This window comes from Periplaneta americana, chromosome 1 (genome assembly GCF_040183065.1).
Source record: "Periplaneta americana isolate PAMFEO1 chromosome 1, P.americana_PAMFEO1_priV1, whole genome shotgun sequence".
NCBI classification, from domain to species: Eukaryota; Metazoa; Arthropoda; class Insecta; order Blattodea; family Blattidae; genus Periplaneta; species Periplaneta americana.
This window is the reverse complement of record NC_091117.1, coordinates 184,149,014-184,165,808: the sequence shown is the minus strand read 5'-3', so window position 1 is coordinate 184,165,808 and position 16,795 is coordinate 184,149,014. Positions and strand designations below refer to the sequence as shown.

Here is a 16,795-nt window from a genome sequence, read left to right as displayed (position 1 = left end):
CAGTCTACTCTATCTCCTCTCAGTCCACCCTATGTCCTCTCAGTCCACTCTATCTCCTCTCAGTCCACTCTATGTCCTCTCAGTCCAGTCTATCTCCTCTCAGTCCACTCTATATCCTCTCAGTCCACTCCATATCCGCTCAGTCCACTCTATCTCCTCTCAGGCCACTCTATATCCCCTCAGTCCACTCCATATCCTCTCAGTCCAGTCTATCTCCTCTCAGTCCAGCCTATCTGCTCTCAGTCCAATCTATGTCCTCTCAGTCCACTCTATATCCTCTATGTCCTCTCAGTCCACTCTGTGTGCTATCAGTCCAATCTTTGTCCTGTCACTACACTCTCTGTCCTAGAAGTGCAGTCTTTTTCCTCTCAGTCTTATCTCTGTGCTGTAACTACACTGTCCGTCCTACCAGTCCATTGTCTGTCCTCGTAGTTCACTCTATGACCTCAGTGCATTACCTTTCCTGTCATTGGTGCATTATATGTCCTAGTATTACGATTATTTGCATATCTGTGGTACTTATACATGTTCCACGGAATTACATTTATACGGGGATCGAACCCGGGTAATAATTTGTTTGGTCAACAGGTTAACTCCAACCACGAGAAAGTCTTTGGGGACTGAGACGAAGCGGGGTAATGCTGTGAATGAATGTTGATGTCATAAGATGTCATATGGTCACACACGTGGGTACTCGTATCTGTACTGGCTAGCTCCCACAGCACAAACGATAACATTGATACACACACATATTGATACTACCCTAGTTACAAAATTAGGTCACTGTTAATCTCCTGGTCTTTTAATCTCTCCATACAGGAAATAACATATGCAGGAGAGCGCAGATTTTTAAACTGACGTTATAACGGTAATATTATCTATCTACTTCGCTCCAATAGATGACGCAATAGTAAGCACATCCGTTTCACGGTTGATCTCCTAGTTGGAGAACAGTATATGAAGTTTATCTTTCTGAAGATATAATATGAAATGTAAACTCTAATTATTTTATTTATCACTTTTCTTTTTTTCTGCATTGTTGTGCAGTGTTATTCATATTTCTCCAAGTGGAGAACACCTGCAGACGTCTAACACGTGAGTACAACAGGCTGTTACAAAGGAACCATTACAGTGCTTCCATTCCTCAAATGAGGTATAGCAATTCTTATACATTCAGAAATTTAAAATAATGTTATAGTCCAGACACATGATTTGAAGACATTAATTCATTAATTTAAGCACAGAAACTTAATCACAAACAAAAGCAAAAAAAAAAAAAAAAACTTTTGAATTCAATATTTTCTAGCGTTAATAGAAAAAAAAATCGAGACAAGTTGAGAGACAGTGCCCCCATGCCACCCCATAACTTCGCCTATGTAGATAGGGAAGGTGCACTTAACCAGTTCTGATGGAGACTCTCCCTCCCCTCACAGAGTAGCAGCAGCAGCAGTAGTAGGCCTAGTAGTGGTATACTAGTAGTGGCAAGCCTGTGTCTGATATAAAATCGAAATCTGCATGATGCGATTGCAAAGGTGTCGTCATTTTCAGTACCGTACTAGTTGAAAACAAATTTTCAAGTAGGGTACATCAACTGGTGACATGAAGTTTATGAAATCAGTTGTGAATGATATGCAACTGCTCTCCCCAAGAAAAGAATCACATTTAAAATGGAAGTATTGGAACTCCTGGAAAAGTACATCAGTGGTGAAAATGTTTAATATTTATTTTTACTTAATTGTTTTTAGGGTATCTTCCATATTTTATTACTTCATTGTACATTTTCCTTATTTTATTTGTTTTTTTTTTTTCATGTATTAATACAACATACCCCATTACAGAAGATAATATTACACGTTTGAGTTGTCTTTGCAATAATGTCCCGGATATTTTAGTTATTCTAAAGTACTAATTCTTGGTGTTTCACTAATATTTATCTATTTGCAGTAGTTCGTTGTTCGTTAATCTTCGTATGGTACAATTTGTCTGTCTTATTACGTATTCATTTATTTACAGTAATTTTCTGAGTATTGTCACAGTCTAGTACTCTAGTAAATACAGTCGCGAAGCTAGAGTTATTGAGGGTACTAGGAACAATAGACTGTGCCGGTACTATTTCGCATTGCCTGTGATGAAGCGATAGTAGCGATCCTAGTGGTTAGCAACTATCTATGGATGCATATTCCCTACGTATTGACCTTCGTGACTGTATATACTAGAATGTGGTATTGTTCCCAACTAATGTAATTGCTAAGCTTCTCTATAAAATTAGTCTATTTAGGTAATTATATTAATACGAGTACATTATTCATTGTATATTGTAGCTGGTATGCTTAAATAGGACTAGAAATTTAAAAAATATATAGACATTGATAAGTATTTTATATAAGATTCAAGTTATATGTTTATACTAGCCATACACGTGTGCTTCGCTGCACATATTGCAAATAATAGTATCATTTACTTTCATTTTTCATTTTATTTCATTTTTTTTTCTGCAACAGTGAGCTTAGTGTTTATGATGACTTATAAGTCAATACAGCACATAATTACAGCCAGGGTAGAAAAATATGTAGATACATAACATGTGTACTTTGTTTTCTCTTTCATTTCAAACGTTTATTATTATGTGATTAATATCCTTAACTGGATTAACTCTTGATTATCTGAAGACTTACTTATTTTGTTTCTTCATGTATGTATTAGGAATGTTTTTCGTCATGTGAATATTCAAGAAATTCAGTGTGTTTTCTAGTGACTTTACAGACTTGTTGATTTTACATAGCAACAGTGCTTACAATTATTAATTAACTAATTAATTTCATTCAGTTTTCGTCTTCGTCTAGTTTATTTACGCGTTCTACTTTAATTTATCAGTGATGTCAACCAACATCCCTCTGTGTACTCCTGAATCTACTAACATTTCTTCTGTGACTTGTAATTTATGTGGTAAATCTTTTACTCATCGAGGCATCAATACCCACGTTTCGAGATGTCATACATCAGAAGATTCTTCGCTGGATATTACCCCATCTGCAGCAGAAAGTTCTTCTGATATTTCTACACATATTAGTGCTATCACTGAACCTGATGAATATATTCCGTGCCCACATTGTCCATCAGGTGATACTAGACTTTTTAGAGGTACTCGTGGTCTGCGCATTCATCACTCACGTGTACATTCTGACATTCAAGATGCAATTCCATCCTTAAATATCACCCACGAAGAGCTTCACTCCATACTCATACAGTGCAAGAAATCTGTTGCTGTCATACGCAGAATCGCCAAGGGAGCTCGCCCATTGGCTGCGGACCGACTTCGACATCTGATTGACCTTTGTATATCGTTTAATGCCGAAGCCCATTGGATCAATTTAATGCTTTATGCTTACATTGCTCTTCGTATTCCTGAAAAGTCTACTAATAAATCACTAATCTCCAAGATTAAGGAAAACATAAACAATTTTCAAAATCCTTCTTTCACCGAGTCTATTCGTACTAAGAAGAAGTCACCACATATCTCCCTGGCGCAACGTATAGAGAGGAAAATTGCTGAAGGAGACATTCGCAACGCTGTTCGTATATTATCATCCGATATGGGGATAGCTGAATACAATCAACTTACTTACGAAGAATTATTATCAAAACACCCGCCTCCTTCTCGACCATCTACTTTTCCTGATGCTCCTGTTATTACTGCTAATCACCCATCTTTTTCTGAATCTGATGTCCTACACGCCATTAAAAGTTACCCTCAAGGATCTGCTTCTGGTATTGATGGTCTGCGACCTCAGCATCTAGTTGATCTAGTGTCCATTTCAGCTGGTGACTCTGGTAAAAAGCTCCTTTCATCCATAACTGATCTCTGCAATTTTTTGTTTCAAGGTAAATTAAATGATAATGTACGTACAAATTTCTTTGGTGCCTCTTTGCTTGCAGTTAATAAACCTGGTGGTGGCATACGCCCAATCGCAATAGGTAATACTTTCAGGCGCCTTGTTTCTAAAATTATTTGTCACGCTATTAAGATTGAAAGTGGTCATATTTTTCGACCTCATCAACTAGGATTTGGTTCTCCTAAAGGTTGTGAATCTGTTATACACTCTGTACGATCCTTCTTACATACTTATGATAACTCAGATAAAATTCTATTGAAGATAGATTTTAAGAACGCATTTAACAGCATTGAACGTGATATCATGTTAAACTCTTTTTTATAAAAATTCCCCAGCTTTTACCCTTTTGTTTGACAGTCTTATAGATATTCGTCCAATCTATTTTTTAATTCCAAAATTATTTTATCACAAACAGGCTGTCAGCAGGGAGACCCTTTAGGGCCTTTACTCTTCAGTCTTACAGTCCACTCCCTCATGCAAAAATTAACTAGTGACTTAAATCTCTTTTATTTGGATGATGGGACTTTAGCTGGAGATTCCCATGATGTTCTTTGTGATCTACAGAAAATCATTCATCTTGGGTCCGAACTTGGTCTTGAGATTAATCCTAATAAATGTGAAATTTATTTTTGTTCTGCTATTAACCCAAATATTTTATCTTCTTTCCAGAATATTGCTCCTGGCATTAAAACTGTCACAAAGTCAAATCTGTCCGTCCTGGGTTCTCCCATCTTTTTAGATTCTGTTGATGAAATAGCTACTCAAAAATTGGAGCTCCTGAAAACTCTGTTTGGTCGTCTTGAACATTTTCACCCCCAAGTCTCTTATTTCATTGTCAAAAATTGCCTATTAATCCCTAAATTCACTTATTTTTTAAGAACTACACCCTTATTTCTTTTTCCTACTTTTCTCCAGCAGGCAGATGATTTATTAAAGCAGTCTTTACAATCTATTTTAAATACTTCTTTTGACAACGACAGTTGGGTACAGGCTTCTCTCCCAATTAAATTAGGAGGCCTCGGTATTCGTACACTTACTGATATTTGTATACCAGCTTTTTTATCTTCAGTCTTTGGCGTTATTGACTTCATCAAATTTATTTTCCCTATTTACAGTGATGCTGTCGACATTTGCTATGTTCCTGAAGCTTTAAATAAGTGGTACGAAAAAACGAATAAATTTGCTCCTCCCCAGAATCCAGCCATTCAAAAAGCCTGGGATGAGATTATTGCAGGTCAAATACTTGATTCTCTTATATCCTCTTTCACATCTGACAAGGACATCGCTTGTATTAAAGCTCTCCAAGAGAAGGAATCTGGATCTTGGCTCCATGCTCTGCCTTCCTCCTATGTTGGTACCTTGATGGACGGTAAATCTTTCCAAATCGCTACTGCATTGCGTCTGGGCTGCAAAATTTGCCATGTACACCAATGTATATGCGGAGAGACTGTGGATTCCTTTGGTCATCATGCCTTAAGCTGTGCCAGAAGTAAAGGTCGCATTCATAGGCATTCTGCTATTAATAACATCATTAGTAGATCTTTAACCTCCTGTGACATTCCAACTCTTCTTGAACCATCTGGTATTAGCCTGTCGGATGGTAAACGACCTGACGGCTTGACATTAATTCCTTGGTCCAAAGGTAAATCACTCATCTGGGATTTTACATGTGTAGATACATTAGCCCTTTCCCATTTAAAATCGTCTGTCAATTGTGCCGGATCTGCTGCTGAATCCGCTTATCATGCTAAACGACGCAAATATGAACATTTAACATCAAATTACATCTTCGTCGCTTTTGCAGTTGAGACCTTTGGTCCGTGGTGTAGAGACGCTAAAGATCTACTCACCCAAATTGGTGCACGCCTACTGTCCCGTACTGGCGATCCTAGATGTATCAATTTCCTTCGTCAACGCATTGGAATAGCGGTTCAGCGAGGGAATGCTGCCTCCATCCTGGGATCATTTCCTAACTCTATTTCGTTAGAAGAGATCTTTCTCATTTAATGTGTAGCGTACCTGCTTGAGCATGGGTAGAAAGTTCACAAGAACAAAACTTCCATGAAGAAAGGAGGGAGGATGTCCGATCTTTAATGAAGCCATGGTCGAGAATATCCACAAGGCGAGGTGCTCCCCATCAGCAACATGAAGATCAATTCTATGTCTGAGTTAGGGCGGCTGGCCAGCGTCAAGAGCATGGGCGATGCGGAATGCCCCACGCTGCTGGACATCGAGATCTGCAGCGAGAAGGACGACCCCAGGCAGCGTCCCAACTTCGGCGTCAAGTGCAAGATCTTCGAACTGGACGCTTGCCAAGGCATCGGAAAGGTGTGCCTGGTGTACATGGACAAGAGCGAGTGCGATTCCGATCTAAAACGAGAGGACCCCAAGATCTGGCTGCTGGACAGAAGTTTCGAGTGGCACTACCTGGCTGCAGACTTCACGCAGTACTTCCGCATGATGCTGGTACACCAGAGTCTCCCCCAGTGGCAGTTCAAATTCACGCCCATGGACCTAACACCATGGGCTGAGCAAATGTTCGTGTTGAACGCACCGCATCTGCTCCAATCTGATGTGAATAACCCACTCACACAGAATGTGGACTGGTGTGACATGCCGTATAACCACCTCGACCCTGCGATCTTCAAGACGAGAGCGAAGAGCTCCAAGAAGAAGGCAGACGCAGCCAAGATCAAGCCATCCTGAGAAACTCTGCGGGTGTACGAGTCATAACAGAGCGGCAGAAACAACTTCTGTAATACGAGTATTACACTAATATTCGTGTTTATTTAGAAATTTCATGACTTTCCGTTTCAGTGTTTACAAAAAATAAAAACTCAAGAAGTTAATATATTATTAGCAGTATATATGAAATGTTACAGTGTAAAAAGAGTGCTATAGCTATCACTAAGATCCAGAATGTTATCATTTACTTATATCTATTATATTTTCAAATGCAGCTTTGTTTTTACTTAGTGGAAAATTAGGTTATTGTAAGTTTTAAGTCGTTTTCTCCGGAATTATTTTCATAGTTGCATTTAAAACTATAAATGTAAGGGCCATTTTCTCCAAATTAAATTAAACTTGGTATAAATTATACCCGTTCAACTTTAGTATTCAATTTAAACGTCCTTCCATTTTCTCCATAAATTTCTGGCACTCGTTTAATTTAAATGCAGGGATGTAGTGGAGGTGGGGCAGAGCTCCGGCACAGATTTGGAATTTTAAAATAATCTGTTTTGACACCATAGTACTTTTCCAGCTAACGATACCTTAGTTAATGTCAGAATATTTACACACATTTTCTGTGCTTCCTTTAGAATTTCGAAACAAGTTCGGAAGTAGAAGGTCGCGAGACCACTAGGAGCAAAGGAGGGGTGTGTAGTGAGGGATGGGGAAGGAGTCAGTGACAGGACAACCACCAAATTAACTTTAGTGCCCCTTCGCGAACTGGTCACATTCCTAGTTCACTTTCGTTTCGTATCGTATTTCATTACTTTGCTCGTCTTTGTACAATACAGAAGATTGTCTGTGGTGTTACTTACCGAAATATGTTGTTTTTTTTTTTTTCAGTTATTTTACGAAGTGAATTTTAAACTTTCCAAGAAGGTAAAAAAAAACATAAAGAGCTCCGGCACTGTAAAGTTTGGGACTACAACCCTGTTTAAACGACAGCCCACCCGTTTAAACTAATGTTGGCTCTGTATGCTGAAGGCTCTCTCACTTCGAGCCCGTACCTTGGATGTAGCATGACTGATTTAAATGACCCTCAAACCAGCTTCACATTCTAATGTATACAGTCCGAAGCTTGAGTTGTTAGGGTACTAGGAACAATAGACTGTGCCGGTACTATTTCGCATTGTCTGTGATGAGGCGATAGTAGCGGTCCTAGTGGTTAGCAACTATCTATGGATGCATATTCCCTACGTATTGAGCTTCGTGACTGTATATACTATAATATATTAGACTGTGCCAGCTTAACTGTGAGATTCTGCTTTTTCCGTATAGTTGGCGCTGACATCACACCACCTACACAGTGAACCACCTATACCACCTAGCAGTCGAGAAATAAAATACATATAATTTTAATGCATCTAGGTAAATTGGACATATTAAATAATAAATCTGTCATTATATGTAATGTCTAGATTCTAGTTTTTCTTTATAATTAGACGTTGACCACATTAACACTTAAAGTGATATGTAGGCCTAATGATTTGATAGGGCTGAAAATGAAAAGAAATAAAACCATATCTCTGTATATTGTATACGAAGATTAAATGAATTTGATACATATTTTTTAATGCATTGCATTATTTTATAATATAATTTATTGTATATATAACAAAAATTATTACAGCTAGTTTATCATTGAGAAATAAGGAAAAGCTGTTAACTTGAATTTATTGGAAGCAAAGCCGTTACTGAATTACGTAACAAGGTAGGCGATGTTTGGATCCTGTGTTTCAACTCTAATATTATGTATATATTTTCAGTTTATTATTATTATTATTATTATCGACGAATTTTTGCTTATGCCAGAATCCGTGAATAAAAGTGGAACTAATCGCCGACGGACTCAGAAAAACAGAACAGGGAAATTCGTTCAGTAATAATCCCTATTGGCTGGCTCACTTGTGTTGGCTGTAATGAAGGAAGAGCTCAACAATAAGCTTTATCGGAACTGGCCAATCAGAGCTAAGTAAGCCAATGACGCGTCATTTAGTTTCAACATACCAGCTGTTTATAAATATTCGTTGCTATAATCAAAGTAAATGAAGAATAAATTCAACGGTGTACTAGTTTTATAGATATGCCTAAATTATTTATATCCATGTGAAGAGTTGTGTGGCATCATTCGATCTACTATTTGCTGAATTACCATTTTGTGACATTTCTAACAATCCACAAACACAAGTAAGCATTATGTATGTACATTAAATGTAAACAGTTCAGTAATGGAAGCAATTAGAAATCAGTAGAGGAGGAGGAGTAGACTGTTAATTCGGAGTGACGACGCATTAAAGGCATTTCATATTATCTTGAATATCTTGGAAAGCATTCTCGATTCCATTTTTCTCTGATAAGCTAGATCGTATAATCCATGTCTTGTGACATCTGCATTATCTTATGGAATAGGTATGTGGATCCATTTTAATATAAAAATTAACTTCCTTTAATATTATTCTTTTCTCGTTGAAAATCACCTTTCCAATGAATTTTAAGAAAATAACTTTCAGCTTTTAACGAGTTCGGTAACCCACCAAGTTATACACACCTGATGTACTCAGAACCTTAGTAGGCCTAATTATAAAATATATACTTTCTCCAGTTGTTATTTATTATACTATCTTAGAAAATAAATACAATGCATATTTCATATAATTAGTTACTTCCTGTGATTGAAATTCAATACTAATATAATAAAATTATTATATAAGCACAGACATATTTAAATTTACAACATAACTGTACTAATGAGACAGGGAAATAAAATCCCTAACTCCAATAAACCAAATTTTACAGGAGAGAGAAAAAACTTATCATTTCTCTTACTAACTTTAAATGTTATACATTTATATATTAATATTGTGTAAAATTACATTCTTTATCAATTGAATACTTCAAAATCTAAATTTTTACATTATCTTACGCTACAATTTGAAATAAACACTGCTGGAGTTAGTGGTTTTCTGACTTCCACAGTGTATGAATTAAGGAAAGTGAATAAATATGAGCCATGTGAAGAAAAAAAGATAAGTATATCATAATTCCGTTATGTAATATTGGAATATACGAGAAAATGGAAGTTTATTATTAAGATTAACATTGCTACATCTGTGCTTCAGTGGTTGGCCATGATAATATCTTTGAAAAATATTGGAGTGCAAGAGGTCAAAATGACTTTATTGTCAAATGCCTGGCATTAGAAAACAACAACAACAACAATATTTTTTTTAAATTTCAAATGGCCTATGTGAGACAGAAAATCACAAATTACCATAAAGCACATCAAAATACACAAATAAAACCAAAAACAATATTAAAATGTTAACACAGTCTCATTCATGTTACACATTCTGTTTTTTTCTCTCACTCTCATGTTCTTCCTGTGCATCTAGATTCTAGATTATTACTGTCCGCAAAGAGAGTTTGGTAATTCATCCTACTTTCCTCAGAAATAAACTGCATTAAATTTTGCAAGTCCTTTTGCTTTCTTCTTTCAATGGCAATGCTGAATTGTACTTTAGTTGACTGGGGAACGATGCATCGGTATTGGATTTCTGGAAGTTAATCGACTCGATATTGTGCCTTTAATAGTCTTATTTACATGGATTTCATAGATTTTTATGACATTCTGAATATTGTATCATATCACTTTACTCAGCTGGTTGAGCGATAGTTTTGCCACCTACCGGGAAATTAAGCTTGGAATGCAAAAACTCTCTTATTTCATGGAGTAAGAGGAGTTCTGACTTCCACGAGTTTTAAAACAGCCCCCAGAATGCAGATGAATGTCGAAATTAGTGTATTCTTGCCTTCCACGCATGCGGGATAAACTAAAAAGCATCATCCAGCCCATAACTCAATTTTGTAAAAAATTGGAGTTAGTGGGTTTTTGATCTCCCTGTCTCAATTAAAATGCAGTGGGATTTTTATATGTCATTGTGATCACACTATATTACATTAAAATATTTGTGTACCAATACTAATATTTTATAGAACACAGTTACAGTACCGGTATTCATTTCATCAGTAGTATTCTATATAATTGTGATTGTGTTATAATATATTATAGGCCTATCTAATGCTACACTCGCACAAGGCACGTCAGATGTAATAAAATAATTTTGTACAGCATTTGCACTATGAAAATTAACAGCTCTGAGTAAGCTCCACGGTAAAACACTAATTTCGACTTCATTTTTATTGTATTTTTGGTCCAGAACAAAATACTTGTCTTTTACGACAACATGAGGTTACAAAAGTTGTGTATAAACATTTTCACTTACCATTACATTTCAGTTCAGTGAAAGGAAGTATTTCAACATTGTAACTACTTCACAATTCAATAATATAACTTAACAAATGTCTATCTAATTAATATGCAAACATTATTATACAGTATTCAATTTATCATTATGAACATTATCTTTCACTTTCCTCTATTAAGAATGTTATTTTGCCAGGTGACACATTCAGCATCTGAAACTAAATAATCAACTAATTTGTCTCTCAGTTCAAGTAATGGAATGGAGAAAAATTCTCTTCGGCACTGGGATTTGAACCCGGGTTTTCAGCTCTACGTGCTGATGCTTTATCCACTAAGCCACACCGGATACCGATCCCAGTGTCGGACAGAAGCATCAGCACGTAGAGCTGAAAACCTGGGATCAAATCCCGGTGCTGGAGAGAATTTTTCTCCGTTCCATTACGCTTTCATTCTGTCCGACACCGGGATGGGTATCCGGTGTGGCTTAGTGGATAAAGCATCAGCACGTAGAGCTGAAAACCCGGGTTCAAGTCCTGGTGCCGGAGAGAATTTTTCTCCGTTCCATTACTCTTTCATCTTATGATGACACAGAATATCTGCATGGAAATATCATATGTACTTCGGTACATTAAAATAATATATAAGCACAATGTAGCTTTAGCTATAGCTTCTGTTGTTTGTACAGATCAAGATAAGGACTGTCTGTACACTCTTCACTGGCTTGCAAGAATACCAAAACTATTTTCGATCGTTCTTCTTGCCCTCGATAGTCTATAATTGAAAATGTTTTTTTTACCCAAATATTTACCTGGGCATGGCCTCATCATGTATTCCCTTAATGGAAAATCCTCGTCTTCTACGAAGAAATGGGGCATTGTTATGTCACTACAGCTCATGCATTATGTCCAGACACTCCTCCACTCTTCCTACAGAGTTGCGCAGGAGATTGGATGAGTCTATTTACGAATTATAGGAGAATGGATTAGCCTTTGCCTTGAACTCGGTAGACATACACCCGACCTTCCCTTCTACTCCTACCCCTTCCACAGAAACGTTGTTTCCCTACTGTGCATTGCGAATATCTTGACAGAATGCATGAGCTGTACTAGGAAGTATAGAAGAAGCAATGGTAAAGTACGCTGTTCTAATGCACGTCCCATGACCTTATTTTAGCCTAAATATTCCTGCATTGTTTTCTGATCCACATGCACCTAGGCCCTATATCAGCCCAAATGAACTTGTAATCTGAGTAACAACATGCCAGCAACACTAAACTAAAATGTTGTTTAAAATTATTGTAAAGGTTCCCGAATGGGGTGGACATTTAATTTCAACACGCTTTCCGTCAATTGCCCCTAGAGTTTTAGGGAAGTTTCATTTTCTGAAAAATCTTTTGCTGATTGTTATTCATTCTTCATATAATGATGGTTTAAGTACAAAGGGCAGAATACTTCCCAAATTGTTTGAGAAATCTACACTTGAAATACCAACTCTAAATTCCCAGCTTAAATTTAGAAATGACCCTCCATGTGCCAAATATTTAAGTGTCATTGCTAAGCAAAGTTCTGGACACAAAAATTCCCCGGCGACTTCGCTTCAACAGTTTAGATTCACAAGTGATAATAGTTTATTGAATATTAATGTGGTTCCATCCGTGTGTACTTGAACATTTCCTGGTCATTTACTTCCATGTGTTGAACTATGGTAGCAAAAGCACCATGTTGATTTCGTTCTTTGTTTATTGGGCGAATCCCCCATCTGGAATATAAACAATACTAAATCATATACAGTTAATATAAATATATGGCTAAACTAGTGCTTATAGTAAGTTACAGTACGTGCAGGGCCACTGACAGAATTTATGGGCCCCTATGCAATACTGTACTCAGACCCCCGTTGAAAAAAGTAACAATTACAAGTTACCAGTTATTCTAACCATAATAATTATTTGCAAAATAAATAAGAGATAACCCCATACATAGATACGAACTTAAAAATATACACTTTTATTACATTGAAAACTTTTAGCAAAACTTCACATTAGCACAATATAGCCTATTATATTCATAAAACATTATTCCTAAACAGCTGTAATTTCTAACTTGCAGTCCGACATCAACAAACAACTCTCCTTGAATTCACTGATGCAGAATCATCAATTATATCACCAAAATTTAAAGACCTAGCAAGATCGTTCTCCAGACTAAGGAGGCCAAGGTCACTCAGACGTTCTTGACACAGTGTTTATCTGAATAGAATTTTTATTTCCTTCATTTTGCTGAAAGATCTTTCAGCATCAGCAACTGGCACAGGAATTTTATAGAATATTGTAATGGTTATACAAATATTTGGAAATCAACTGTACAGTTTTAATTTCCTCAGACTATTTAGGAGATTCATAGGTTTCAGTGGGGCTGGCCCTAAATTAGAGGCCTGAATTGATTTTAAATATTTCAGCTCATCATGTTCTCATTGTTAATGTCGCCATAATATTTTTCACGCAGTCTAGCACTCATATTAATATCTTCCAATTTTTTCTTTCTGTCCTTATGCTTCTCAGGTCCCGACTTATGCCTGTACTTGTCCATTGTGCAGTTAAACTATAACCGGTAATACTAATAAACAGAATTCACTAGACAAACGACAACGAAAGTTTCGACACGAAACATACAATGTACTGAAAAGGAAACGTATCCTGCGACTTTGGTTTGGGAGACTCCACTAACATATTGCTGTGGGCCAGCGGTTGGTAGTTAAAAAGGACAAGCCAATAAATAATTGAACGTGTTCGGTACAAGTGACGGGAAGATAGTTCAGGCAAATGTAGGGGCCCTCAATTGTCATGTCGATGAATGTTAATGCGGGAAACCGATATTCTATTATATAAAAGTCAAATATTTATATATGAAGTGGTAATTTGTATTAATTCTACTATTGTTGAGTTAATATGTCAAATTTATGTAACAAATGTTCTTACAAAATTTTATAGTACCCATATGTATCTACGAATAATTATTCATGATATTAAAAAGTAATCAGACTCACTTAATCTGACGGGCCTTTACTGCTCACGGGCCCATATGCACTCTCCCTCTTTGCTCCCTCTTCTCGGCGGCCCTGAATTTATGTGTAACAAGTATAACATGATACACACAAAATAAAGTACCGGTAAATAATGATAAATATATTTTTTGTTAAGAAAAAATTCAGGGTATGCGACACATCACCCACACCCATGCACGCTACGCCCCTGGTAGCGCTACTTCCGGTTTATTATGGGAAATGGTACTATCACCAACCGATTCTTTACATAGGTTCTGGTTATCAACATTTTTTTATGAACAACCAATATCATATAGGTTTTGAGAAAAAGGGCTCATACAGGTGGTCTGAAACACCCGGTACGTGGAATTATCACTGCATGAACACATGGATTCATTCACAGAACAATGCTTAACGTTAATATAGGGGTGTAGTATTATGTGACAGATTAGATTAGGTTTGATTAGGTGTGTATTATGTGACAGGTTAGATTAGATTTGATTAGGTGTATAGTATTATCTGAGAGGTTAGGTTTGGTTTGATTAGGTGTGTAGTATTATCTACGTTGGTGACACTGAAACCAACTGTCGCATTAAGGAAATATGACTGTATACTTCATTCACGCACGACGATTTTCGTACATAAGTAAGGTACGTATTTAGGGTGGGTTGGGTGGATATACAGCTCTCCCAGTAATCACATCAATTTATAATAATCAATACTATAAATCCAAGGCATTTTCAAGGTATTGTTGCAAGTTCCTATAGTGGCCGGGACATAAGTAACCTTCAACTAAATAAATTCCTGTTCTAGGTTATGCTTTTCGAGCATGTTTAAATTAAAATGCGCAGTACAAATTCATTGTGTTAACAAAAAAATGTTTATTGTGATATCAGGGATGATAACTAATCTATTTTGACATGGGAGGAGTGCAGCCTTAGGGTTCATATTCGTTAAAAGGTATTTAATATCTCTCTAATATACTGTAGCCAAACTTCATTGTTTAATCTTATCATTGTGTCTCATTCATTTTAGATTTCCATTCAGCAGACCACACATTCTGCATCAATGGGTAGCTGCAGTTAAAAGGTAAAAGTGGACTCCCACAAAAAACAGTTCTTTTGTGTAGTGAACATTTCACAAAAGAAAGTTACGAAGCTCAGCTGTCATCAGGTAGATGGTACTTAAAGGAAGATGCAGTGCACGAGTTATTTAAGGGGAGAAGATGGTATTTTTTAAAACTATTTTCCTATTTGGTGTAAAATATTAATTTTTTGTGTGTAGAGAGCTCATAGCTGTAGCAACTCACCCAAATATAAATATTTTGAAAAAAAAAAAATCGGGGGGGGGCCCAAATTGGAAAAAAAATATATCCAATGCAGGATTGTACTAAAACCGATATATCTAAACCGTTTTTAAAGATAGATTCAAACGGTTTTTTGCAATGTATTTGCAAAAGCATGTTCTACAAACTGTCTGTAACAGAATTTTGATATTAGTCCCTACGTTTGTAAAATAAACAATTAAAATTTAATAACAATTTTCTGATTTCCTTTCTTGCAAACAAACGGACGTAATTTTAAAATGAAATAAATTAACAAAATTCTGTTACAGAGAAAAGTTTCCTAATCATCTAAAGAATATGTGTTATAAATTTGAAAAAAATATACCCAATGCAGGATTGCATTAAAACCGATATATCTAAACCGTTTTTAAAGATAGATTCAAACTGTTTTTTGCAATGTATTTGCAAAAGCATGTTCTACAAACTGTCTGTAACAGAATTTTGATATTAGTCCCTACGTTTATAAAATAAACAATTAAAATTCAATAACAATTTTCTGATTTCCTTTCTTGTAAACAAACGGACGTAATTTTAAAATGAAATAAATTAACAAAATTCTGTTACAGAGAAAAGTTTCCTAATCATCTAAAGAATATGTGTTATAAATTTCATGCATGTATCTTTAATAGTTCAGAAATTATATCCATTTTTGTCTGGCAATGTAGCAAAAAAAAAAAAATGAAGTTACTGAAAACCGATAAAAGCGGGCGTGTGATTTAAAAATCCATAAAGCAGGAAGTTTAAAAAGGACGTCTCAACATCCGATAAGGGCACAAATACCTACAATGTGTTATGCTATGCATTCCACACATATCAAAGAGTATTTTAAGGAAAAAAATTTTTTTTTTTTTTTTGAAAATTTAATTTACCGGAAACAACAATAAAAGTTGGCGAGTGATTTAAAAATCCATAATGCAGGAAGTTTAAAAATGGCGACTCAACATGCGATAAGGGCACAAATACCCGCAAAATGTTATGCTATGCATTCCACACATATCACGAGTATCTTAAAGACTTTTTTCTTAATTTACTCATTTTTCACCAAAAAATACCATCCTCTCCCCTTAACTATCCATAATGAATGCATAAAGTTGTAAAAAGGAGAAGGCCTCTTATTCGGAATACTTCAGTTGTACCAGAGAAGATAAATACCTTTCTCATTGTTCTTACGTTTTTATATAGCCTAATGCAACAGTCTTGTTATTTTGAGTATTGGCTCTTCATGAAGGTTAGAGAGAGTCTCATAGCCTACTGTTACATAACATTGCTCACATCAAATTTTTTTTATATTACAGAAATTAAGAACTATCCAGGACTCAGTACATTCTAACTCAAATCATGAAAATGATGCCAGTTCATCAGACACACTAACAATGTCAAGTGACAGACCACCTACAGCTGCACCAGAAAGCCCCAAGAAACAGATTGAAAAGAAAAGTGAAGACACAGCAGCAAAAATTGCAATGCAAGAATGTTAGGATTACAACAATGAAGGAACTACTTAAAGAACTAAAGAGTAAG

The 16,795-nt window shown here is 36.1% G+C and overlaps 2 protein-coding genes across 5 annotated transcripts in view; one reads left to right on the top strand and one right to left on the bottom strand.

Moving 5' to 3' along the window:
• Window positions 1-16,795, bottom strand: part of LOC138705100 (conserved oligomeric Golgi complex subunit 4-like) — a 481,496-nt gene that overhangs the window by 310,455 nt on the left and 154,246 nt on the right. The gene's annotated exons all lie outside the window — the stretch shown is intronic.
• Window positions 1-16,795, top strand: part of LOC138705116 (CD2 antigen cytoplasmic tail-binding protein 2 homolog) — a 143,259-nt gene that overhangs the window by 123,615 nt on the left and 2,849 nt on the right. The window contains exon 5 of the mRNA XM_069833763.1: window positions 16,570-16,790. Within this exon, the coding sequence (XP_069689864.1) occupies window positions 16,570-16,752 (183 nt within the window). The 3' untranslated portion in view covers window positions 16,753-16,790. The remainder of the gene's footprint in view (window positions 1-16,569; window positions 16,791-16,795) is intronic.